Genomic DNA, 26,596 nt, shown 5'->3' with positions numbered 1-26,596 from the left:
AGAATGTCGCGTATATATTTAAATAATCTTAAATCTTACTTGGTTCAATTTTAAAATAATTTGTCAGCTATGTTGAGCATATTGTAATGGCAAGAAAAAATATTTGTTGGCAATTGCACTGTAATGTCACATTCCATCAGAAAGAAAATTCCAGTGTGTGCATGAAAAGACTTGCCAATACTATTTTTGTCAACATTAGGGGGCGCTTTCTTCACTATTTAAAATTGTAGGATTAAAGGAAAAGTTCACTTAAAAATGAAAATTGTCATCTACTCACGAATTTCTTTCTTCTGCTGAACACAAGGGAAGATATTTTGAAGAATGTCAGTAACCAAACAGTTAATGTACCCCTTTGACTTCTATAGTATTTTTTTTTTCGTACTATGGAAGTCAGTGGGGTCCATTGACTGTTTGGTTACTGACATTCTTCAAAATATCTTCCTTTGTGTTTAGCAGAAGAAAGAATTCATACAGGGTTGAAACAACTTGAGGGTAAAAGTTGAGGGAGTAAATGATGACAGAATTTAAAAAACATTCACTGAACTATTCCTTTAAGGTTGACTAAAAGTCTGCAGTTTTGCTACAATCATTTGGGAGTGTCTTAACACACCCAGATATTTGATTAACATTCATGGCTTAGATGAGGTCATTGTAGATGACAGAGTAATTTTACTGTACTTGAGCGTCAGGTTTATTTATTACCTCTGATCTCCAGTAATATCTTTCACTGCTATGTCACAGTCATTGACCTGCTTTTCACTCTTTTACTTTTTTTTTTTTTTTTTTTCTGCCATAGGTTCACGAGTACCTCAGGAGTAAGTTGTGCTCTCTCTATGAGAACGACTGCATCTTTGACAAATTCGAATGCTGCTGGAACGGAAATGACAGGTTAGACCCCTTCACAAGCCTGCATTATATTATTTTCATAATGGTAGAGTATCCTGAAATGTAAACACCAGTCACTACACAACAAATAACGGTCCGCTTGTTCACTTGCATTGAAGCAATAGCGAAGATTAAAAAGCATTTGGTTAACAGAAAAGACATTGCTATTTTCCAACATCCTACATGTTCTTTGTACTGTATTGATCTGTCCACCTAAAACACATTTTTGTAAAAAAAATAAATAGATAGATTATATATATATATATATATATATATATATATATATATAGCTGTGAAATTATTATTTCTTTATTTTTTGGCTAGTAGAAGTTCTGAATGGCCGGTAACTTAAAAATTTAGTAGCCAAATTGGCTGGTGGTTGAAAAAGTTAATTTCAAACCCTGGTCACATTGAATTCCAGTGGGATGAAGTTATATAATTAAACTGTCTTCTTTCAGATTCAAGTATTGCTCCCTTGAATTGCTTCAGTAATAACTACTGCTCAAAATTTAATTTAGTACTTTTATTTAGCAAGGATGCATTAAAATGATCAAAAGTATAAATGTCTTTACTGTCAATGTCACCAAGTAGTTCAGTTTTAAATAAATACTGCTCTTTTGAACTTTCTATTCATCAAAGAATCCTGGAATAAATCATATCATGGTGTCCTTAAAAATATTAACTCTTTCCCCGCCATTCACAAAATTATATATATATATATATATATATATATATATATATATATATATATATATATATATATATATATATATAGATATTAGTGCTGTCAAACAATTAAAAGATTTAATCGCGATTATTAATCACATTACTGTCATAGTTAACTCGCAATTAATCGCACATTTTTATCTATTCTAAATGTCTCTTGATTTCTTTTTGTCCCATTATTTTTTTTCTCATTTTAATGCTCTCATCAACATGGAAAAGTGGATCGGCTTGCTTTGTGCAAATGTTTTTTATGAAAACAACATTGGCATATACTGCAGTATATTCAATTTCACACTAACATTCTCACTTGGAGCAAATAATCTCTCACACAATGTAACACTGTCCATCAATAAAAGGGTGAAAGAAATACTGACGAGGTCCTGATATTGACGAGGGGGCGGAGAATTCGCATCAGCTGTGTGTGTGCTTGGCCGTCAAGTGGTGTTTCAGACTGGACGTGCTGCGATGATAGCTCAGTTCACAACGACAAAACACACAGATCACTTTGGTCTTGTCAATTGAACCATTTGGCCACTTTTTTAAAATTAAACTTTCCATTCAAAATCTCATTGGCATCCATTTCGGCGTCTCGCGCTCATCATTCATCCACTCAAAATGTAACGTTAAAGGGGGTCGCACACTGGATGAGAGGCGAAGCGCAGCGCCTCGTATTTAAAATTCGAACACATTATTCTCTATGAGTGTACACACACCGGTTGCGCCATTCAACGTTTTTATTGCTGGCTATAAACTGAGAAAGTGCGCGTCCGATGTGCGATACAAGTTGTCCTAGACGCGGCTTCTCGTCCACTCTTTGGCCGGCTCGCAAGCCCAAACAAGTGTGTGTGCGGCGTGGCTGTTGTTTTGTTTTGTTTCCGGTCTAGCTAGATCCGGTGGTGTTGTAGTTTTACTAACGTTACTAGTTGTTGCAAAAGCATGTGAAAAAAAAACGACAAAGTTTGCTAGGCGTTAATCGTGCGATAAAAATTTTTTTACGCCGTTAAAATGGGTTTGCATTAACGCCGTTAATAACGCGCTTAACTGACAGCCCTAAAAAAAAAATATATATATATATATATATACAGTGCAATGCATAAGTTAATACACCCATGCTAAAGTTGACTAAAAAGAGGAATAAAAAATCATATTTTGGAAACTGAACTTAATGCCTTAATTAAAAAAATTAGGAAAAATCCAACCTTTAAGGACACCAATTTTCTTTTTGAATGAATAATGTATCGTAAATAAATAAATGTTCTTCCTTAAAATACATGGTGCATAAGTTAGTACACCCCTATGTTAAATTCCCATAGAGGCAGGCAGATTTTTATTTTTAAAGGCCAGTTACTTCATGGATCCAGGATACTATGCATCCTGATAAAGTTCCCTTGGCCTTTGGAATTAAAATAGCCCCACATCATCACATAGCATTCACCATACCTAGAGATTGGCATGGTTTTATTTCAGTTAGCCTAAAAGCTAGTTTGATTTGCATTGAGAGCAATGCAAATCAAACTAGCTTTTTAACCATGCCAATCTCTAGGTATGGTGAAGGCTATGTGATGATGTGGGGCTATTTTAATTCCAAAGGCCAAGGGAACTTTATCAGGATGCATAGTATCCTGGATCCATGAAGTAACTGGCCTTTAAAAATAAAAATCTGCCTGCCTCTATGGGAATTTAACATAGGGGTGTACTAACTTATGCACCATGTATTTTAAGGAAGAACATTTATTTATTTACGATACATTATTCATTCACAAAGAAAATTGGTGTCCTTAAAGGTTGGATTTTTCCTAATTTTTTAAATTAAGGCATTAAGTTCAGTTTCCAAAATATGATTTTTTATTCCTCTTTTTAGTCAACTTTAGCATGGGTGTATTAACTTATGCATTGCACTGTATGTGTGTATATATATATATATATATATATATATATATATATATATATATATATATATATATATTAGGGGTGTCGCAATATACCAGTATTGACGATAATCGTGATATTCAAAGCATGAAATATAGACATCGTGTTAATTTAGAGCAATACAATATACCGGTATTGGCGTTTTCTAGACGCAGCGCTCGTCCGCGCCCGCGCAGCTAGAGTGAAACACTGTCCACACCCGAAAAAAGTAAGCTGAGCTCGCCAGTATTAACAACAGAGTTCTTCGGCTTCAAAGAAAACAGCACCTTAGAGGTGGTCGCACACCGGACGAGAAGCGCAGCGCCACGTCTTTAAAATTCGAACACATTCTGTATGAGTGTACACACACCGGACGAGAAGCGCAGCGCGGTTCTATTCGGCGTCTGTCCGCGGCGCCCAGCAACGGCTCAAGACCTTGTTCAAAATCCTGCCGCGACACAGAGCGCAGAAAAAAGTGTTCAGATCACAGACTCAGCAACTATTGTATTTAATTGTACAGTATAATCATAACATAGTACAGACATTATCTCAATTCCATAATGTCCTTAAACATAATGATATCGCTGGCCATAAACTGAGAAAGTGCGTGTCCGGTGAGAAATACCTTGAGTTGTCATAGACGCGACGCGGCTATTATTTTACTAGTCATCATGGAATGGGAAACGTGACATTAACTGTTAACAGGGGGTTTCTGTGTTCATATATTTAATAAAGGGTGATTATTAAAATTAAGAACCCCGGTTTCTTTACTCATCTTATTTTTGTATTTGCATTTGCACTTGATTTTTTTTATTCAAATCTGCTATCTGCATGACTTTATTGGCACCAGTGCAACAACAGGTTTAAGAGCTTTTCAGTTCTTCAGGAAACCTTCAGACAGTGTTTGGCTTCAGTTTGAAACCAGATAAACTTCACATGCTTGTCTTCCTTCACAAAAATTTGCCATAGATTGAGTACCCCCCCCCCCCCCCCCCCCCCCCCCCATAGATTCTATAGATATCGTGATATATCGATATCGTGAATTCTTTTGGCCACAATAACCGTGGTGTGAAAAATCTAACATCGTGACAGCCCTAATATATATATATATATATACTTTTTTTTTTTTTTTTTTTTATGGTCAATCGATAAAAAAGAAACTCGATTAATCACTTTTTTTTATGTGATTAATCGCACTTAAAAACATAAGCTTTTATTGGTTTATATTAGTATGTTTCATTTTTCACAATTATATTTATATAAATAAATGAATGCTGTTTTAATTGCGTTAAACGTTGACAGCCCTAATAAATATATACTGAACAAAATTATAAACGCAACACTTTTGTTTTTGCCCCCATTTTTCTTGAGCTGAACTCAAAGATCGAAGACTTTTTCTATGTACACAAAAGGCCTATTTCTCTCAAATATTGTTCACAAATCTGTCTAAATCTGTGTTAGTGAGCACTTCTCCTTTGCCGAGATAATCCATCCACATCACCAGTGTGGCATAACAAGATGCTGATTAGACAACATGAATATTGCACAGTAGGGGTGGGCGATATGGCAAAATATCATATCACGATTTTTTTCAGGAAAATCACGATTTTATCACGATTCTTTATGTTGGTTTTACTATTTTGTGACTGAGCATTACAGCCAAACTAATGTCCATATTTTAAAAACAACTTGCCCACTCAAGTCGGTTACGACGATGAACTGCAGTCAGGTCGAGACCCCAATGAGAACGACGAGCATGCGGAGGAGCTTCCCTGAGACGGTTTCTGACAGATTGTGCAGAAATGTTTTGGTTATGCAAACCGATTGTTGCAGCAGCTGTCTGGGTGGCTGGTCTCAGACGATCTTGGAGGTGAAGATGCTGGATGTGGAGGTCCTGGGCTAATGTGGTTACACGTGGTTTGCGGTTGTGAGACCGGTTGAATGTACTGCCAAATTCTCTGAAACGCCTTTGGAGACGGCTTATGGTAGAGAAATGAACATCTAATTCACGGGCAACAGCTCTGGTGGACATTCCTGCAGTCAGCATACCAGTTGCACACTCCCCCAAAACTTGCGACATCTGTGGCATTGTGCGAGTGGCCTTTTATTGTGGCCAGCCTAGTAATGCTGTCTAATCAGCATCTTGATATGCCACACCTGTGAGGTGGATGGATTATCTCGGCAAAGAAGTGCTCACTAACACAGATTTAGACAGATTTGTGAATATTTGAGAGAAATAGGCCTTTTGTGTACATAGAAAACGTCTTAGATCTTTGAGTTCAGCTCAAGAAAAATGGGGGCAAAAACAAAAGAGTTGCGTTTATAATTTTATGTATGTATGTATTCATTTGCATGTTCAGATATTCGGGGGGACCTTTTTTTTTTTTGACAATGGTAAAAAATGCTATTAAACAGCATATTAGAATGATTTCTGAAGGATCATGTGACTGAAGACTGGAGTAATGCTGCTGAAAATACAGCTTTGACATCACAGCAATAAATTACATTTAAAATTGTATTCACATAGGAACCAGTTATTTTAATTTGTAATAATATTTATCTCTTACTGTTTTTACTGTATCAAATAAATGCAGCCTTTCTGAGCATGAGACTTCTCAAAAAACATTTAAAAAAAATTTAATGGTAGTGTAAATGGCTATTATTTTCTAAGAAATGTATCGTGTAGCTAACTAAAAAGTATTAGAGCTTGATTAAACTAACTACATTAAAATATAGGAGTGTATTTTTAACTAGTAAACTATGCATTACATGGAGATTAGGAAAGTACTATAAGCATGTTCAGAGCGAATACAGCAAGGTAAAATGTAGAAACAAGCATTAAACAGCAGTATGTAGTTACAAGATGAATTGTGACTTATTGTATGTATGACTGTAATAAGTTTAATTTCCTATTTAAAAGTCTTTCTTGAGATTTAAAACATGGACCCAAGAAGGTCAGTAAGGTAGCAGTCAACATTTAGTCCAACCACTGATCTTGCATGACTCTCCATTGGGGCCCAGACTGGCTCTTATCTCAGGGGAACCTCTAATCATTCTTAGACAGACCGAACAACGGTGGTCAAGGTCAGTGGAAGATTGGGTTAGCATGTCATGAAGATACGTCAGTGCTATTAGGGTCACAGAATTCGGCACTACGCTGGGTTTCGGACAGGAATTGCGTCATTGGAAAAGGGTTCCCATCAAGCATCCCGTCCCATCCCTAGAACCTACAGTCTTAAAATTAATTCCAACCTAGAACTTTAAAGAGAGAGTTCATAAAAAGATGTGTCATTTACTCACCCTCATGTTGTACCAAACCTTTGACTTTGGTTCATCTTCGAAACACAAATTAAGATATTTTTAATGCAACCTGAGAAGTTTCTGTCCCTCCATTTGAAAGTTCAGGTGACCAAAACTCAAAATTTACAAAAAAGGTCATAAATGGATCGAAAAACAAATCCATATGAATCAAGTGGTTTAATCAATGTCTTTTAAAGTGATTTGATCGCTTTGTGATTTTAGTTTCTATATATATTAAGATGTAAACACGCATATGTAAACTGAATCACACAGAAGCGAAAACAAACCTCACTAGTTCGCATGTTTATGCAGGTGTCGATCATTGTTTATTTGTAAATAAAAGCCTAAATCAAATCTGTTTATATATATATTGGAGGGACAGGGACTTTCAATGGAGGGACAGAAACCTCAGAATTAAAGTGCCCCTATTATGCTATTTTAAAGTTTCCTAATGTTGTTGTGGAGTCTCCTACAACATGTTTACATGCATCAAAGGTAAAAAAAAACTGTTTAATTTCCTCATAATATACATTTGCACATCACATTTTCAATGATTCTCAAACGACTCGTGAGATGAATCAATCTCTATAAATCCTGCCTTTCCGCGAGCTACTCTGCTCTGATTGGCTAGACAGCTCAGTCTGTTGTGATTGGCCTACCGTGTACAGCGCGTCGAAAACAAAAACGCCCATTGCCATAACGTCAGCTGTCCTGAGGCTTCCTACACCGTAAACTAAACACAGAGACGAACAATGACGTCGATTTGACCATATCAATCCGAGCGCGAGTCCAATGATGAAACACTGGAAGAAATAGATATTCAACCCGAACCTCCATCACAAGGACGACTCGAGCTGGACTCAGTGTTTCTCAGTGATACACTACTCAGTTTGAGGTACATTGTGAGATGTTGCAACTGTAATTCCTCACCATCAGCATTAACAAGTGCATGTCCATCAACAAACTGATTCTGATTCTTCTGATTCTTCACATGCTCGTACTTGGGCAGTGTAAAAAACTGGCTTTACCTTCACATTGTAGAACACAGCGTCGTCTTCTTGACATGATGCTGTCCAGTATCCACAGGAATCAGCTGTTGGTTTGAGGTTCAAGTTTTCCCTGGTGTCTGCGTGCAAATAAGTGGGCGGGCAATATGCTAATGTTTCGTCTTGACGTCACAACGAAACGGCTTATGACTCAGAGTCGACTCTTACTTTTGAAAGACAATAACTTTATATACGGTGCACTTTCAGATGTAAAACTTTGCAGTATGTTTTCATTCACTTAGAGCTATGTTACACACTACATGAAAGGTCATTTTCAAAAATCCATAATAGGGGCCCTTTAACAATTCTTACGGGTTTGGAACGACACAAATTCTGTCATCATGTACTCACCCTCAGGTTTGGGTGAACTATCCCTGTAACTAGCCGAATCGGGTTTATTAACAGCATTGTCTTTCTGGTTCTCTTCTTTTTGTCTTAGTGTGGTGATGACTGGATCCTACAACAACTTCTTCCGAATGTTGGATCGCTCCCAGCGGCGGGACGTCACCCTGGAGGCTTCGCGCGAGAGCTGCAAGCCCCGGCAGGTCCTGAAGCCGCGCAGGGTTTGCGCCGGCGGCAAGCGGAAGAAGGACGAGATCAGCGTGGACAGCCTGGACTTCAACAAGAAGATCCTACACACCGCCTGGCACCCGCAGGAAAATATCATTGCCGTGGCAACCACCAACAACCTCTACATCTTCCAGGAAAAAGTGAACTAATACTGTCGTCATGGGGAAAGAAAACCTCCGAACCTCTCTCTATGTGGAAACAAAAAAGATGAACTAGCAAAAATCATTTCTGTGACAACCACCATCATCACATTACCAACCTTGGCCTACTCCAGGACAGGATGAACTAGTCGAGCCAACTCGCGGCTACCAATACTTTAACTGGTTCAGACTGGTCTGGAGAAGAGCGCAACCTGGCTTTGGCCTCTGTGGCACCATGACACGCGCCTTGCTCTGGTGATGTGCCAACCTGTGTCTGTACCCTCCATCCCTTTTCCCCTTACCCACAAGTCCGAGCCCGGGGACAAAATGGTTGGCAATCTATCAGATATCAACCATAGGTGTTTTTTTTTTTTTTTTTTTTTGGTTTATTCAAGGTGTCTGTATAAAAACTAATTTGAACTCATGTGGATGTGTCCCTGTGTCCTTTAATCCTCGATATGTTGTTCGTGCCATTGTAACCGTTTTTTAATCTTCTCAGAGAAACTGCCAAGTTGTTTAGTTTGTTTTAATTCTGTTTCAAGAATACGTTTTTCGGATTTTTTTTTCTTTTAGTTTTTTTTTTTTTTTTTTTTAGTTTAATGTCCCGTTACACTCCATACAGCTACGAATGGTTTTGTTTCTTTTCAGAAATCACGCACTCATACCCACCTCATCACATTGGCCCAAAGAGCTTTTCCTGTTCTTTTCTGTGGCACAGACGGCATTGCCGTGTTTGCTGTAGTAGTCTTACATCTACACTTGTTCAAGCACATACACTCCAGTTGGACTGCTCACTCATTCAGCCTTACAGGGTTTATTTTCCTTTGTGACTCATGCCCGGTTTCTGTCTGCCCTCTCTCTATCTCGAGTTACACGTTGAGAAAGATTATAGAGATTATGATAATGAAATGGTATTTATAAAAGGAACAAACAATTAAACTAGAGTCGTGTCCTTCTTTGAAACATGCAAAGCTTGTTTAGTGCAAAACTGAGAAGTATTTGAGTGTCATCAAACCAGTATCGAATATTAAATGCTATTGAGGACAATAAGGGTGTTTGAAAATGTGCATGTATGATGATTGCTCTAAGCACTTTGGAGGCAAATATCCTCTCAGATGATTAAGATTATGGATCAACAACATTGATCGGATCTTTTTAAATACGAGATAAAAAAAAAAAAAGGGAAACGCCATAGTGAAGGCAGAAATATGCCCCCAAAATGAGACCTTTCATCCACATGTCAGACTTATGGCAAACTATTATATAATTTATTCCTTGTGACTAGTTCCAATTGTTGCTGTTACCAATTTCAGTTTTACTAATTTAGTAGCTTGTATTTTACTTATTACTATTTACATTTTATTTAATACAAGTATATGTAACAGACGTAGGCCAGTTAGAGCTGTGTGTAAACCTCACTCACCTGGTCTCAAGAGATGTGCTAGCGACTGCAGCCTTTAGCATTCTTGTTCATGCCCGCCTCCCACGCCAGAGACCCTGGTTCGAATTCTGCTCGAAGCGGGTTGAGTAGAACCAATTACATTGGGTACCGTGACCCAGATGGGAGTTAGGTTTAGGGGGGTGAGTGAGTGGAACGGACGTAGGCCAGTAAGAGCTGTGTGTGTAAACCACCTGATATGCGCTAGCGACTGCGTCCTTTAGAGTCCTTGTTAGCATGCCAGCCTCCCATGCCAGAGACCCTGGTTTGAATCCCGTTTGAAGCGGGTCAAGTAAGACTGTTTTCATTTGGTGCCATGAACCGGATGGGAGTGAGGTTTAGGGGGTGAGTGTAACAGACGTAAGCTAGCAAGACCTGTGCGTGTAAACCTCACTCCCCTGGCCTCAAGGCTGACTAGCAGCTGCGGTCTTTAGGGTCCTTGTTAGTGCACCCACCTCCTACGCCGGAGATCCCGGGTTTGAATCCTGCTCGGAGCGGCTCGAGTAGAACCGACTACATAGGCTATAGTACAAGTATTAGTATCTCTACATAAATAAGTATTATCTCTAGTATTTCTCTACAATCTCTAGATAAACTCAAACTGTTAATGAATGGTCAGAACGGCAACTTTAAAGTTCAATAAAAAATTTACAAAAATTGTAATAGTAAGAAATGAGATGAAAAAATCCCCCTATCTATTTTGTAAATGCAGGTTACTTGATCTAGGTAGGTTTTTATAGGTATAAATTTATCTTCATAATGTTATCTCAAACTTCTGGTGAAACGACAGACTTGTCTCTGGTGACGAATTTAGTCCACTTAAATACTGCTATATTATAGTGTCAATAAATGGGTACTAGTGTGAATCTGGAATATATAGCAATTTGAAGAGTTGAATAGTTAACTAATAGCTACTGGTAGCTAGTAAATATTTATTAGCAACAATTGGAATACACAGGCCTATAGCTGAGATCTGATACACATATCAGATTTCAGTGGCTAAAAGTTATTGGGTGACTTGCTAATTAAAAACTACCAGTAACAACAATAGATAGGCCTACTGGTTTTAAGAAAATGTTTAATGGGCTTTCCCATATTGACTCTCAATATGGCATTTCAGTTTATTGACAAGCTGTGTCCATAATTCACGTGCGTTTTATAAATAAGCAGTCCCCTGACTCCATTACGTAATGTTAGTGTCTTTGTTATTAGATATGCACCCGTTTGCGTCACTTTAGCGCTACAGGAAATCTGCACTCCCAGCACTGTTCTGGGATCAGCCACAGAAAACTGTTATTAACGAATCTAAAAGGGTCCGCTCCGCAGATCTTCCGATCTGCTGTCAGGCTCCGTCACGCGTGAGCGCGCAGAGAGTGTTCGTGCTGTTGTCAGTCTTATGCAAGCCGCCCTACACACACACAGCACGATGATGTCCGACGCGGCTGCTCCAGCAGACAACAACGGGGAGCCTGGATTAAACGGTATGTACTGCCGGAGCACCTCGCTGTATTGTTCTGACATCTATAAACTTTGTTAAAGAAGCCTTTGACGTGTCTGTATTGGTTTCTTTTTATACTTTTACTTATTTTGCTTAATGTAAAACCTGCTTTTTTTGAGTTCCAGTCAACATTTCTGTGCCATTAGAGACAGTTGGAGGGCGGGGTTTGCTGTAAAACTAGCGCGTCACGTTAATTGACAAGCGTTCTGTCCAATGGCCGTTGAGTTTGTGTGTTGAGGCGGGCCTTAAAACGTGATTGACTTTAGTCTAAACCAGTAGTTTGACAATACGTTTTCAGTAGGCTGGCCAAAGCCGATGTCAACAAGGCGAACTAGATCAACTCGAAAATGGAGATTGTAGATGCTTGAAACCTCATTTTATTCGTTTAATTCAATATGTAACATATGTGTTTCTCTGGCGTGATAATGAGACAGTGCTCTAGTATTTTATTCATATTTGTTTGACAACTAACGCTTTACATGTGGCAGCGAATAAGGTCTTTGTTTGAAATATGTGAGGTTGCAAACAAACTGGTCTAGTAATTGGCCTCTGACCACTTTGATTTAACTTAACTAGTATTTAATTCACTTAGTAGACGAAAAACCATATGAAATGCGGTTAAAAAGAACTTGAAGCCGATAAAATACCCATTAACGTCTAGATCCAGACAAACAAAGAGTTCATTATCATACACTCTGTATGGATTTGCCAACAAAAACATTTGTCATGCTACTATTTAAAGACCCCATCAGTTCATTCGTATGGAGAGACAAAATATAAAAAAATGTGGTCGCAACATTAGTGGAAATTCCTAAAAGATTAGAGAGAGTCCTAAGAGACTAATAAATCTTGTTGAAATTCCTTGTATGCTTTCTGAAATGCAAAGAGCAGACTGCTAAATCTCGCTGTCTAAATATTCAGACCACGGATATTGGGAAGTATACTTCAACTGCCAAATAATGTAGGCAACTGATTTAATGTAATGTTGAGTGGGCTACGTGCACGCTGTCACGACCAAATCACTAGTCCTCCTCACAGCTGTGTGTGACCCTAGTTCAGGACGACAATTAATACACTCTACTATGGAGAAGGCTAAAGGCTTGCGTCATGAATATTAATCACGCACCGATCCAGTAAGCCTTACTGATTGGCTGAGAGTCAGACGTTAGAACGTGAACGTTAGTAAACCGGCCAATAAACTACTGGAAATGAATATTGATTAAGCTACGTGACCGAACTGTGTAGGGAAGCTTCAAAGCAGTGTGAGCAGGACTTAATTAATATTCATGAGCTAAGCTTTCACCATAGTAGTATTCGTAATTATATTCCTAGCAGCAGCGAATGTGGTCCAGACTGTGTCAATGTGTGGAAAGTGGCAGAAAGAAAGTCAAGAAATAGAATTGGGAGGGTTAGTTTAGGAGAATGAGTCATGATATTTTGAGATCGTGAACGTGAAGTAGTGCATGTAAAGTAAGCTAGGTAATCGTGTCATTAGCAAGGGTTGTGGACTTGTGGTGGAAACTGCATGGAGATCTGTTGGCTACAAATAATCATCATTTAAAATTTTAGTTATTTATTAATGTAAAATATAATGTGGAAAATAGTGGAAATTAATGAAAATAACATTGTGGCTGTTTTGGCCTAAAAAAACATCCACTAGCATCACATATTGATTTTTAAAAATATTTAGATCCTGTATTCATATTCATTTTGCAATTTTTATACATACAGGGGCTTTTCACACTTCCTTTTCAAACCCTGCATGCATTAAGGTCAATTTTCTCAATGAATTCTGTGGCCTTTTAGTTTTTCATTCACTACATTTTGAAACTATCATCATCACAGTCCCATTATCATAAAACGTTTGGTTTTCCACAAATGAGGCAGACTTACTTCTGTGTGATGACCGCAGCTTTCAAATGCACTGGTGCTGAAAACTAGTGAGTCGGGCAGATTCTTCTGGGAAAGTAAAGTGACATCTTCGTGTTGGCCAGATTCTTTTGGTGCACGTAACAGATGGCTCAGCGTTTTGGATCAGTCTGGCTCTGTACTAGACTTGATGACTGCTAGCTGGAGGAGGTGTAAAGAGTAATAAATGAATCTCCTAAACCCTGTCAAGAACATGTACGGGTCATATTTCTTCCATAAAGTCAAAAGTACTATAATACTATAATAATATTACATCTTTTTTATGTATAAATTGTGTTTTAACCTTGTTTAAATTCTAAGTTGTTGATAATGTTCTGTGTTTGTTCTGAATAAACAAAAGTAGTCTGGCAATTTGCAGTTTAGTCAAATATTAAATGGCTAAAATTTCTTTTCTCCTCATAAGTTGAAAAAAAATCTATTTAATCGAGGTATTGCTATTATTGGGGACAATCAGTGTTGGGGGTAATGCAGAAGTAACACAAGTTATGTAATCAGATTACTTTTTCAAGTAATGAGTAAAGTAACTCATTACTTTTACTTGACTGACAGCTCTCCTGTCTGCATGTTGAGAGAAATTGGAAGTAAGTGCAGAGGCGTTGTGTGTAAACATGATGGAAACTGTGGTTCTAGACTAAATGTGAGCAGGCATTTACTCATCTCACTGGCACAAAAACATAGGCTATTCAGTATTCATAAAAATGAATAAAAACAGTGGAATGCAAACTCAGAATATTACGCAAACCTACAATAATTAAATATTTCAAATAATGCAAATATACTTTATGTATTTAATCTCACTTTATTATTAACCAATGTCTTTCTTGCTGACCTTCGATGATCCAATTCAACCTTATGAATAAGCAAAAATGACTTTTTTTTTTTTTTTTTTTTTTTTTTTGCTAACGTAAGCGTGTTGAATTTCTCCTGCATCCTATTCTTCTGCAATCCAGAAGGGCAGCACAGCTGAGAGTTTGTTTGAGCTGCGCTCTCTACTGTACAGGCGTGAATTTGCATTTCCTTGCATTTCACTTTTGGTGAGAGGGCCTTTACATTTGCCAAAAATATAACTATTTTGTTATTAAAAAACAAACAAGCAGGTCCTGCCCAGGTGAGAAAAAGTAATGCAAAAGTAACGCATTACTTTCCATTACTTACTTATTTTTTTAGGGAGTAACGCAATATTGTAACGCATTACTTTTAAAAGTAAATTTCCCCAACACTGGTGACAATGTAACTGTGATTAATGAATCAATTTTATACATAAAGTTCATGTATAAGTTCGAGTCAGTAAGATTTTTTTAAAGAAATTAATACTTTTATTCAGCAAGGATGCATTGGATTGATCAAAAGTGACAGTAAAGACATTTATAATATCAAAAGATTTCTATTTCAAATGAATGCTGTTCTTTCAAACTTTCTATTCAGAAAATAATTCTGAAAAACATGTATCATGGTTTGCCCAAAAAATATTAAGCAGCACAACTGTTTTCAACATTGATAATAATAAGAAATATTACTTAAGCAGCAAATCAGCATAATAATGTAATATTTTAATGAAAATCTAATATGAATCATCATTAAGAATAACAAGAATTAACAACAACAACAACATTATTACAATAATGCAAAAAAATACAAATTATAACAATAATGAGTATTTGGGGTAAAATGTGCTTAATTCTAATCACATAATACAAAAATTACTTTACTTTTTGCAAAATAGCTATAATTTATTTTGTATTTTGTATTTTTTTGTGAGATTTAGTCATCTTACCACAGATTTTTGTGTAACAGGGCCACACATCTATCACTTCGCAGCCCTGATTCTTTAGCATTTCATAAATGAGCGAGCATAAGCCTCTGTAATACTATCATAGATCTGATCTTTTGATCTATGTCTGTTTCCCGATGACAGCCAAAGCAACATGTTCCACCACTGGCCAGAATGTTCAGCTCGCCTGCTGCCATAGCAACACTGTTTGTGTCAGTTGATTGAGACAAAGGTCAGTCGAGTTTCACCATCGATGGGAAGATGGAGTTGAGTTAAGTCAATGCAGGAACCATGTCACATGATCCATGTTTGCTCAACCCAGGGAAATCATGTGGACCTTCTTTGTCTTCCTCTTTTTGTTTCCCTGGAAGTGGGGCTTTGGCTTGCTAGGCATTCGGTTTATACTTAGCTCATCCTAGTTGGTCAGCAGTGAACAGGAGTGCTGTGTTAAGCCAGTGGTAAACAGAGGATTCACTGTGCGATAACACAGAGGTTTCTGATGAGACAGCACAGCAGATGTGGGGGAAAGGGGAACACGGAAAACTTCCCGTCCTCATCCCTGTCTCATGCATGAAAGGAGTCTGTGTGTTTGTGTTTAGCAGGTCTTCTGAGAAGTGAGTTCCTGCTCAGACTCATGTACAGTATGTGGCGGTGAGGTCAGGTGTGAAATATATATCAGTGGGCTCGTAATGAGCCGGAGAGGGAGGCATTTACTGCCCTTTCACCACACAGTAAATAGAAGTTAAGTCATACCACCGTCGACTTACAGGGAGATCCCACTGTCTCAATGCCTCATTGAATGGTGGATACAATGGATACAGTGTCATTTCTAGGTCACTTCTCCCCAAAATTAAGGAGTAAAAACTATTTTTTTAAATCTATTTATTTGTTTTTTGCATTGCGACGTTATTTTATTTAACGAAGTACATTTGCCTATCAAATTGTCTTTACCAGATGTTTTTCTTTTGTAGTTGATGTCAGTGTTGATTCTCATTATTATAATACAGCATTTTTGTACTGTATTACATTTTTTAAAATCAATGTATGTCAATAATTGTCAGTTTTTATCTGGTAGTCCAACTTTGAGGACATCTACATACTAACAAAATTAATTTTAAAGGCACAATATGTAAGATTTTTGGATTCAAATATCCAAAAATCACTAGAACAATGTTATATAGTTTGGTGACTTAAAGGTGAACTAAGTAACTTTTTTAGTCATTGGAATAGTTATATGACTTTTTTGGGGTTGAATGGTGGTCGTCTCGCACCAAGCGCCTGTGAGCCGAAAAACCACCCTTGCAACTTTGGGCCTCACGCTGTTCGAACCCGAATGAAGAAGATGTTTTAAAGAATGTCCCATCTGCTTTGATGTCGTTGATCTACTAGCCTCTGGTATCTGAGAGTCGCCAACGAGTTTTTCGACAGTGTTGTCAAATATCTATTCCGAAGCTGTAGGGGGAGCTCTATAGAGAAACCTGCGAGCAAAAAGCGAGAATACAGCGAAGAAATTCCCGAAACTGCATAGCCCTGCTTTAAATGTTCCTAAATGTTTCCAACAATGTTTAAATCCAGAGAAATCAGCTATTTTAACCAGTGTAACACCCCGTGTCATTGCTTCGCCTGTCAGTGATGTCATATCCACGTTACCCTCGATTTCCAAAGACTCTTGAATATATTACCGGTATGTTTTATTAGACAGGTGAGCAACTGTCATTGTTATAGCTCAACATGGTTAGTCTTATTGTTTGAATCCTTTGTTTTCTTGATTTACCGCGAGTAACATGTTTTCACACAAAAAGTAAATCGGACAACACGATTTTGTCAAGTGGCTGATAGCATGATCAGAAAGAGCTTTATTTGTTGTAACAGTAAAACAGCATTTTCTCCACCATGCAATGTTTTAAAATAAATTGCATGCCATTTTGCAACACAAGTCATCCAGCTGTTATTAATATGATATTCTAATATTAGCCGCTTTCCGACCGGAGGAACCTTTTCACAGTTCCTAGAACTATTGGCTAAAGTACCCGGATGTCGGCGTGTTCGCACCGCAGGAACTAGGAATGATTTTAGTTCTAGGAACTCCATTTGGAGGAACTAATTTAGGTCCTACTTCAGAGTAGGGTCTAAACCAGCACTATAGGAACTACCCGTGACATTAGTGTACGCTGATGACCGAACGTACGCGGAACACCAGCACCCGCCATTTTTAAAACAGCTAGAATGTAAACACACAGATTATAGCCTATATATTTACTCCAGAAACTAACTATACAAACATGGAAAACAGTGATAGATGGGTCTCTAAACCTTTATGCTGAAGAGAAAATCCAACGCAACTTTGAGGGGACCAAGCCAAACATGATTATGTTTATCTGCCCAGCTAGCAACACTGGACATCAACCACACGGCATAGGCTAATAACCTTTTTTTCATATACTGTCTACTTTCTATTAGCCTGACTACGTCAGACTTCCTACTTCCAATCAATTTCATTTCGCTTCTGTATTCAGTCTGAGAAAGCGTAATAGCTTTCCGTTTTCCCCCGGCCTGAAAACAGCCGGCCAATCAACGAACAGAGGGCGGGCTGAGAGCCGTGACGTAGACGCTGACTGTACCGTGGATGCGTAGATTTACTTCACATAATCTGCAAAAGTCGTTCACAGCCATGTTCACTCCGGTATTTTGCTCGATGGTTTTGTTTTCGCATCACACGTGTTTACAGTGGAAGTTAGATGCGGCTGAGCATGCGCATAACACACGCTATAACCAAACGTTATGTGATTGGCTTACGGGTAACCAATGATTTTAAACCTCTGACAAGCGCCCCCCCTGCGAGAAAGAAAACGCTTTTCAATTATGCCATGCCAGACTCTTTCTACGAAGCAAAGTGAAGTAGCAGAGTTTGGTATTACCAGGCTAACTTTCTATAACAGTTCTATCTAATAACATATTAAACAGTACTGAGAGGCAGTGTAGAGAAAAACTCTGGTAACCGAGGCACTCCTTAATTAAAATGTCTTTATTGCAAGAATGACATGTCCTAAATGGACAACTTTAAAATGGCATTTTAAAGTTGTCCATTTAGGACATGTCATTCTTGCAATAAAGACATTTTAATTAAGGAGTGCCTCGGTTACCAGAGTTTTTCTCTACACTGCCTCTCAAGATGTTCCACCTTGGACCGAAGAGCACCCAAATCAAACTTAAAAGGAATTGAGCACGCCATTCATCTTGAATCTGAACAGTATATTAAACAGTACTGTTAGACAGATCGCTAACTAACACAGAGAATGCGAGCATTGTTTGCTCTGGCGTTCTCAGCGCCGCCAAAATAAAGGTCCGTCGCACCGTCAAAATAAAAGTCACCGTGCTTGCGTCACGCCCTTACCCCTGCTACCAGTTCCTATGGCCACTTGGCCAGTGCGAACGCAAACAGCAAAACTGAGTTTGGGGGAGAGTAGTTCTTAGAACTGTTTAGAAGTGGACAGTTCCTAGAACTAAGTTCCTGTAACTACTTGGTCGGAAAGCGGCTATAGATCTAGCTAAGCGTCTCATAATAGCCACTGAGCTAACGCGTAAGCGGCAGCGGCCGACTGCGGCATATAAGCATAATAAAAACAGCAACATAAAATCTCCCAAGCTGTCGTCTCCACCCTGCTTCATACCACAGTAACGTTAATACAATTTTAATACAGTAGCTCATCCATGAAAATGATTAGTGCCTGAGTCCCGTCGGATTGATTTCCACCTGCTGTGAAGGTGAAGACGACAACTCCCATGATTCCACGCTCATTCATGGCATCATCAAGATACGCCTTTGTTATTGTTTTGAATAAGCGACCTCTAGCGGTGAAACTTACATACTGTGCCTTTAAGCCTTTATTGTTTATTTTTTTCATGTTTGTGAAGTCTCTAATGCTCAACAATTCTGCATTTATTTGACTAAAAATACAGTATAATGGTTTAAAAAAAAAAATTCTATTTGAATATATTTTAAAATTCGATTATTTCCAAAGCTGAATTTTCAGCTGTCACATGATTCTTTAGAAATCTAATATCTAATATGCTGATTTGATGCTCAAGAAAACGTAAAATTTTAATATTTTCTAACATTATATATGTATGTACTTTCTTTTGATCAGTTTAATGGGTCCTTGCTCAATGAAAGTCTTACTATGTTTATGCCTTTAAAAATTACATCTAAGGAAAATTTCTAGAAGTAATAAAACATTTTTCATGGGATCAACTACATCATTTTACAGAGTTTGATTATAATTTTGGTAGCAAATATTCAAATAAACAGTGCTATAAACACAGTGACATCTTTCCTATTGCAAAAATAACTTTTACTGATTACAAAAATTAAAGCCCTATCCCTCAGGACATTTCCTTGTATTTCTACAGCACTATTTTTTAAAATAGTGTGTCTATACATATTTCGTCATTTGGTTGTTACGTCACGACTTCATTCTGTTTATTCTGTATCTTTTGCCATGAGCGCCACATTTTTAAGATGATGTTAAAGACATTTCAACTTTGAAAAACGACTAATGTACTACTAATGCATGAATACTATACATGATAACAATGAAAAATGTTCACAATATTACAATGAAAAAAAAAAAAAACATTGGTCCTAAACAGGTTTCATTTTCTTTGAGCAAAGAATGATTTGGGGGAATTAATTATGAACCAAAATATGAAGCTAAGCTTTGTGATATTTGGTGCATACATATATTCTCATAGCTGAAAACATTTTATTAAAAATATTTATTGTTGTGATATTTTCGTGTTGTCTTTTTTTAGGGTCATGGGTAGAGCTGGAGATGAACAGAAACGCTGCATCTCTCTCTTCCTCCAGCGCCTCAGCGCCGCCCCCTCTAGACCAGGTAGTAGAGGAGGATGATGGGATGGTCGGGGGGCTGGAACACGTTCCCTCATCGTCTTCCATCCACAATGGAGACATGGAAAAAATCCTGCTGGATGCCCAGCACGAATCCAGCCGCAGTAACTCCTCATGCGGCAGGTAGACAACATATTGATGTAATTTATAGCAAAGTTTTTTATTAAAATGTCCATTTTTGGGTGAACTATCCCTTTAAGATGTTGTTTACACAGTCTACGTGCACATATATCATCTGCAAATGTCAAAAGTTCACAGCTTGAGTTTAATGACCTCATAGATAGAAAGTAGTGCTATAAACATCCATACGAAATTACACTTGGTCACACTGACCTCACACTGATAGGATATGGTCATAATAACCCTTATCTCATTCAAACTCTGTGAATCAAATGATCCAGGATATTTACTCTAGGACTACAGTGTTTCTTTCTCATATGTACACAGGCCTAACACACACACACACACACACACACACACAAAACAACATTAATTGTCATTCCCAAACCTGTATGGCCTTCTTTGTTCTGTGAAACACAAAAGATGTTTAGCAAAATGTCCAAGCTGCTCTTTTCCATACAATGAAACCGATCCATATTGCTATAAAAGGACAGAAATTGCAACAAATTATCATAAAAGTCATCTTCTGAAGTCATACTAAAACTTTGTGTAAGGAACAGAATGAAATGTAAGCCATGTCTTAACAAACTCCGAACTGCTCGCTCCCACAGCCCTCCTCGACCCCCCAGTCCTCAGGATGAAGGGCAGATCATTTTCGACGTGGACATGAGGAGAGACAGTCAGGTACTTCCTCTCGAGAACATTGTGGATCATCTAATTTATGGAACGTATTCTGGCTTATCTTCATTACCTGTCTGTCTTTGTATTTGTGTGTGTGTGTGTGTTCGTGTCCCTCAGGAGTTCGTCATGGAGAAGATCAGAGATGATGACATCTTAATGAAGGATTCAGATCGGGTGGCAGACTGGTCAAGTAGACCAGAGAATGTTCCGCCCAAGTAAGACTAGTATTATTTTAGTGTCATTGATATATTTATATATTTATACATTGATATTTGTATTAATATTTAATAGTATAGTTTAATTCATTTTTATTTAAATTTTAGCTTCACATCAAGTTTTAGTTGTGCAGCATATTAAACTAAATCAGTTAATGATTATTTTAATTCAAGTAATGAAAATAAACTTTTTTAAATGGTTTTAGCTTTAGTTTTAGTTCACTATAATAATCCTGGTGGCATACAGATATTTTCGCAGGTCAAAACCTAGTGAGCTAGTCACATTTTTATGCCCAAATAGACAGCATTCTGGTCCAAACAAAACTTCTTAACCCTCAAAGATCCAAATATAGTCATTTCAGTTATGGCCATTGCCAATTACGTCGTTTCGGAGCCTGAGTTTGCGCTGTAGTAATCCTGAGGTGAAGCAGTGTGATGCTGTTTTGTTCATGATGTGGGGTTTATCTCTCTGACAGGGAGTTTCATTTCCGGCACCCGCGGCGTTCAGTGACTCTCAGCATGAGGAAGACAGGAGCCATGAAGAAAGGAGGCATCTTCTCTGCTGAGTTCCTCAAAGTGTTTATCCCCTCGCTGCTTCTGTCCCACATCCTGGTCCTGGGTCTCGGGTAGATAAACCTTAAAACACAATCACACTTCACGCCACGTATAAGCTGCTTTCAAGTGCACCTAGAAAACATGTACGGCATTTGTTATTACAACATGTTACGCGTTCATAACATGGAAGTTTATTACAATTATTCCAACAAACCCAAATAACTACATTTGAAAAAAAAACTAAATTAAAAAGATTACCGGTACACATCTTACCAAAACATAAAGCAAACTGTAAAAGTAATTAAGCTGTTCTTAATTAGATGACTGTTAAGTAATCTAGCTGTTCCCTACATCACATATTTAAAATGATTGAAATATGGCTTGTAAAATTAAAATAACTTGCAAAATCCTTCATTCACTACTTGCTTTTCGCTCATTCATCTCTATAGATTACAGATATATTATATGATATACACTCACCTAAAGGATTGTTAGGAACACCATACTAATACTGTGTTTGACCCCCTTTCGCCTTCAGAACTGCCTTAATTCTACGTGGCATTGATTCAACAAGGTGCTGAAAGCATTCTTTAGAAATGTTGGCCCATATTGATAGAATAGCATCTTGCAGTTGATGGAGATTTGTGGGATGCACATCCAGGGCACGAAGCTCCCGTTCCACCACATCCCAAAGATGCTCTATTGGGTTGAGATCTGGTGACTGTGGGGGCCATTTTAGTACAGTGAACTCATTGTCATGTTCAAGAAACCAATTTGAAATGATTCGAGCTTTGTGACATGGTGCATTATCCTGCTGGAAGTAGCCATCAGAGGATGGGTACATGGTGGTCATAAAGGGATGGACATGGTCAGAAACAATGCTCAGGTAGGCCGTGGCATTTAAACGATGCCCAACTGGCACTAAGGGGCCTAAAGTGTGCCAAGAAAACATCCCCCACACCATTACACCACCACCACCAGCCTGCACAGTGGTAACAAGGCATGATGGATCCATGTTCTCATTCTGTTTACGCCAAATTCTGACTCTACCATCTGAATGTCTCAACAGAAATCGAGACTCATCAGACCAGGCAACATTTTTCCAGTCTTCAACTGTCCAATTTTGGTGAGCTCGTGCAAATTGTAGCCTCTTTTTCCTATTTGTAGTGGAGATGAGTGGTACCCGGTGGGGTCTTCTGCTGTTGTAGCCCATCCGCCTCAAGGTTGTGCGTGTTGTGGCTTCACAAATGCTTTGCTGCATACCTCGGTTGTAACGAGTGGTTATTTCAGTCAAAGTTGCTCTTCTATCAGCTTGAATCAGTCGGCCCATTCTCCTCTGACCTCTAGCATCAACAAGGCATTTTCGCCCACAGGACTGCCGCATACTGGATGTTTTTCCCTTTTCACACCATTCTTTGTAAACCCTAGAAATGGTTGTGCGTGAAAATCCCAGTAACTGAGCAGATTGTGAAATACTCAGACCGGCCCGTCTGGCACCAACAACCATGCCACGCTCAAAATTGCTTAAATCACCTTTCTTTCCCATTCTGACATTCAGTTTGGAGTTCAGGAGATTGTCTTGACCAGGACCACACCCCTAAATGCATTGAAGCAACTGCCATGTGATTGGTTGATTAGATAATTGCATTAATGAGAAATTGAACAGGTGTTCCTAATAATCCTTTAGGTGAGTGTAGATCAGTGTTTTTCCACAGTGTTTCAAATCAACACACCCCTTCCAATTTACCACCTTGAATTTCAACTTCGTAAATGCGACTTGGCTCAGTCATTTATGTTCTCAAAACTCAGAAATGCATTATACCATGAAATTTTGTCATCTCATCTCGCAACTTTTTTTTTTTTTCTCCAAATAGCCCAGTAGCTTGAAAATACAACTCTGTTTCCCAGTGGACCAATAATAAACCTAAGCACCCTGACTTCTGGAAGTTGCACATAACCAGCCTATCAGATTGAAGCTTGCCGATTTTAGAAAACGTTCGCAGTTTCGTTTGCGATAAGCATCAGACGGTCCTTGAGCGGTTTGGCAACCACCTGTTTGAAGACTGTTGCTTGAAGTCACTTTCAAACCACTTTCAAACTATTTTATGTGACTAACACCGGAATCCTATTGAAATTACTCAATTTTGACCTTGCAGAAAAACGTGTAAATGAGACCACACCTAGTGTTTAATTCACACCCCCCTGATGAGTATGTAGCTTGACAACAGTGTAAGATTCTACATGTAAAGCGTCTGACTTTTTCAATTTCTCTTTCTTTTGTCTTGTATCTCACACTCTATCTCTAATACAGGGTCTATATCGGGAAAAGACTGACAACTCCCACCGCAAGCTCCATTTGAACACAAATCTGATCAAGTGCCTCAGGCATGGCCCAGGTGGATTAGGGAGAAGGTAGCAGTTTGTACGAAGAAGCCCCCTGCTGCCCCTTTCTTCCACTTTTACTCCCTCAGCCACCTTTCTTTCCTTTTTTTCAGTATTTCCTTTAATTCAGCCTTGCCATGCCTAGAAGTATTAGTGATAAATTCTTCATTTCAGGCCCTTTCTTGTTTATCACTTTCTGTATCCCTTTTTAACACCGCCTTAGTAAAAGCATCTTAGTTCATTTTGGAAGTATTTTGGGCAACCCAAACGCGCACACACTAGCTCTGCACTAGCTCGGCTAGGAGGCAGTGGTGTGTCTGTTTAGCACCCCTTTCTGTTCTGATCACATGACCCAAGAGTGCGCCACTCACGAGTCATAAAGGATCCTCAAATGGGATCAACCAAAATATAGTGACTTATTGAAGCATGCCTGAGTGATAGCTAATATTTGATTTCTTACTAGAAATGCTATCCATTTAGTTGTTTTTATTTAATTCATGGGCGGAATGCCAGGATGATGGACTTGGAAGTGTTTTGGGAAGGATAGGGCTCTCCGTAGACCCCAAACTCGTCTGGTGAAGACTGAAAATTAATAGCTCAGACGCAATACATGTTTATGACTGTATGGCATGAAATTTTATACCAAGTTTTGCATAATCTTTTACACAACCCTGATAGAGACAGCACCTGTTACATTGAAATGTCTGATACATATATTTTTTAATATTTCATCTCATAAACATAGATAAAAAAAACCGGTCGGATGGGGCTAACGGATCCCTGTATGGAAACAAAAACGCTATTGTTATTTTATTGTTTCTCTATGTTTGTTCTGTCATTTGTTTGCCTGTAGTTTCTTCACATAAAGTACATATCATGACCTAGTGATTCATAACTAGGCTTCTACAACACAGCCTATTTTGCAATACCTCACAATTTACCATTAGCATTGAGCTGAATTTGCATTCAAAGCTAAGAGGATCTTGCTAACAAGGACAATGGCTTTGGTATTTTGCCATGTTGTCATAGCTGTGTCAAACTTTCTAGAATTTTCATACACTTTCATACACTTAACTTAAAGGCAACAGTGCAAGAGAAGCCTTTCTTCAGTTATAGGGATGGTTCACCCAAAAAACAATATTCTGTCATTATTTACTCAACCCAAACCTGCATGATTTTCTTTCTTTTTTTCTGTAGAGCACAAAAGAAGCAGCTTTGAGCAATGTTCGTGCTGCTCTTTTCCGTACAATGAAAGTTAATGGAGATAAACTGGAAGAGAGCAGATTTGATTTCTTTAAAATATCTATGTACTTGGACTTACATAAGGTTGAATAATGACGACGGAATTTTAATTCTCACGTGAGTTATTGACCTCGCACACTTACAGAGTCATAGTCGCACACATTTAGTGAACACTAACACTCCAGCGCCACAGGTGACTGTGTTATCCTGGACATGAAAACCCCAGTCCTCATCGTTTATGTTTTCAACCCTGAAGTGAAATTATTCTCGAGTCTAGTTGTGTTTTTGTCTCTTTTTAAGTGTATTTTGGATGTGCGAATTCTTTTTGTCTTCAATATCTGTCTAAGGAATTACTTCTCCTCGAACACAGCTGCCAAAACCAACTGAGAGCTCAACTCTTATGAACTTTGTGCCTCGTCTCCTTAATCATGTTTGATACAGAATCCTGTCATCATTTCCTGTTATCATGTGCGTGTTCTGTGCCACAAGCTTTTCCTTTTTGTTGTTTTGCACCATCTTATTTGTGAACGTGATTTTTGGAAGGTTTCTCATTATGCTTTGTTTGTTTTGAATTTTTTTTTTTTAAGTCTTTACCTACAAAGGCAAAGTAGAAGAGAAGGTACAGGATAGTTAAAGGGTTTTTAGTTCTTTTGTTTATATTTGCATTCAAATTGTGGTTGGAAAGAAGTGAGTTACTCTCCTTTGTGGAGATGCTTTTTTCAGACTGCGATGTGATGATAAAATGAAGTTTATTGGTTTAACAGACCCTTTTTTCTTCCCTGTTGGATAATGACAAAAGTTTTAAAATTAAAATTTAAAGAATAATCTGAATTTCGGTGACTGTTTTTGTGTTGTGTATTGTTTTGTTGTGTTGTGTTATTTTTTATTTTATTTTTTATTTTTGTTTGACTTCATATACATAACATTGCATCACACATACATAATATTTCCCTCACTTCATTTATGTTCAAAGTCATGTACCAAAATGCGTGCATATGTTTGTTTGTTTGTTTGTTTGTCCAAAAGAAAATGTTTATTTACACAACTTCATCTATGGTTTAATAATTATGGAAACTTGTTTCCGCCACTGAATAAAAAATAAAAAGGGTAATTGCGACTTTTTATCTCACAATTCAAACTTTTATTTCTCAGAATTGTGTGATATAAAGTCGCAATTGCATATTATTAAGTCACAATTGTGAGATATAGCCTACTTGCAATTCTGAGGAAAAATGTCAGAATCCTATCTCAAGTCATCAATTCTGACTTTTTCTTACAATT

General features: G+C 38.0%; 2 protein-coding genes across 2 annotated transcripts in view; both read left to right on the top strand.

The window, feature by feature from the left end:
* The window catches only part of ppp2r2ab (protein phosphatase 2, regulatory subunit B, alpha b), a 28,924-nt gene extending 19,410 nt beyond the window's left edge, over nucleotides 1–9,514 (top strand). Inside the window, exons 10-11 of the mRNA XM_084400769.1 lie at nucleotides 797–888; nucleotides 8,305–9,514. Coding sequence (XP_084256895.1) covers nucleotides 797–888; nucleotides 8,305–8,584 — 372 coding nt within the window. The 3' untranslated portion in view covers nucleotides 8,585–9,514. The remainder of the gene's footprint in view (nucleotides 1–796; nucleotides 889–8,304) is intronic.
* Nucleotides 9,515–11,208: 1,694 nt separating this feature from the next.
* On the top strand, nucleotides 11,209–26,146 carry bnip3lb (BCL2 interacting protein 3 like b). The gene is made up of 6 exons (XM_084401211.1): nucleotides 11,209–11,494; nucleotides 20,024–20,243; nucleotides 20,852–20,924; nucleotides 21,039–21,136; nucleotides 21,613–21,762; nucleotides 24,003–26,146. The coding sequence occupies exons 1-6, from the start codon at nucleotides 11,410–11,412 to the stop codon at nucleotides 24,049–24,051; spliced, it is 675 nt and encodes a 224-aa protein (XP_084257337.1). The 5' UTR covers nucleotides 11,209–11,409; the 3' UTR covers nucleotides 24,052–26,146.
* The last annotated feature ends 450 nt before the right edge of the window (nucleotides 26,147–26,596 follow it).

The sequence above is a fragment of the Rutilus rutilus genome (assembly GCF_951802725.1).
Source record: "Rutilus rutilus genome assembly, chromosome: 25".
NCBI classification, from domain to species: Eukaryota; Metazoa; Chordata; class Actinopteri; order Cypriniformes; family Leuciscidae; genus Rutilus; species Rutilus rutilus.
Note: the sequence above shows the minus strand (reverse complement) of the source record. Positions and strands in the feature narration are given on the sequence as shown.

What these genes read in the sequence shown, in the direction of transcription:
- bnip3lb (XM_084401211.1), top strand. Translation starts at nt 11,410, where the DNA reads ATGCAAGCCGCCCTACACACACACAGCACGATGATGTCCGACGCGGCT. An exon ending in CGGGGAGCCTGGATTAAACG is followed by an intron (nt 11,495 to 20,023) that starts GTATGTACTGCC and finishes GTCTTTTTTTAG; the next exon opens with GGTCATGGGTAGAGCTGGAG. An exon ending in AGTAACTCCTCATGCGGCAG is followed by an intron (nt 20,244 to 20,851) that starts GTAGACAACATA and finishes TCGCTCCCACAG; the next exon opens with CCCTCCTCGACCCCCCAGTC.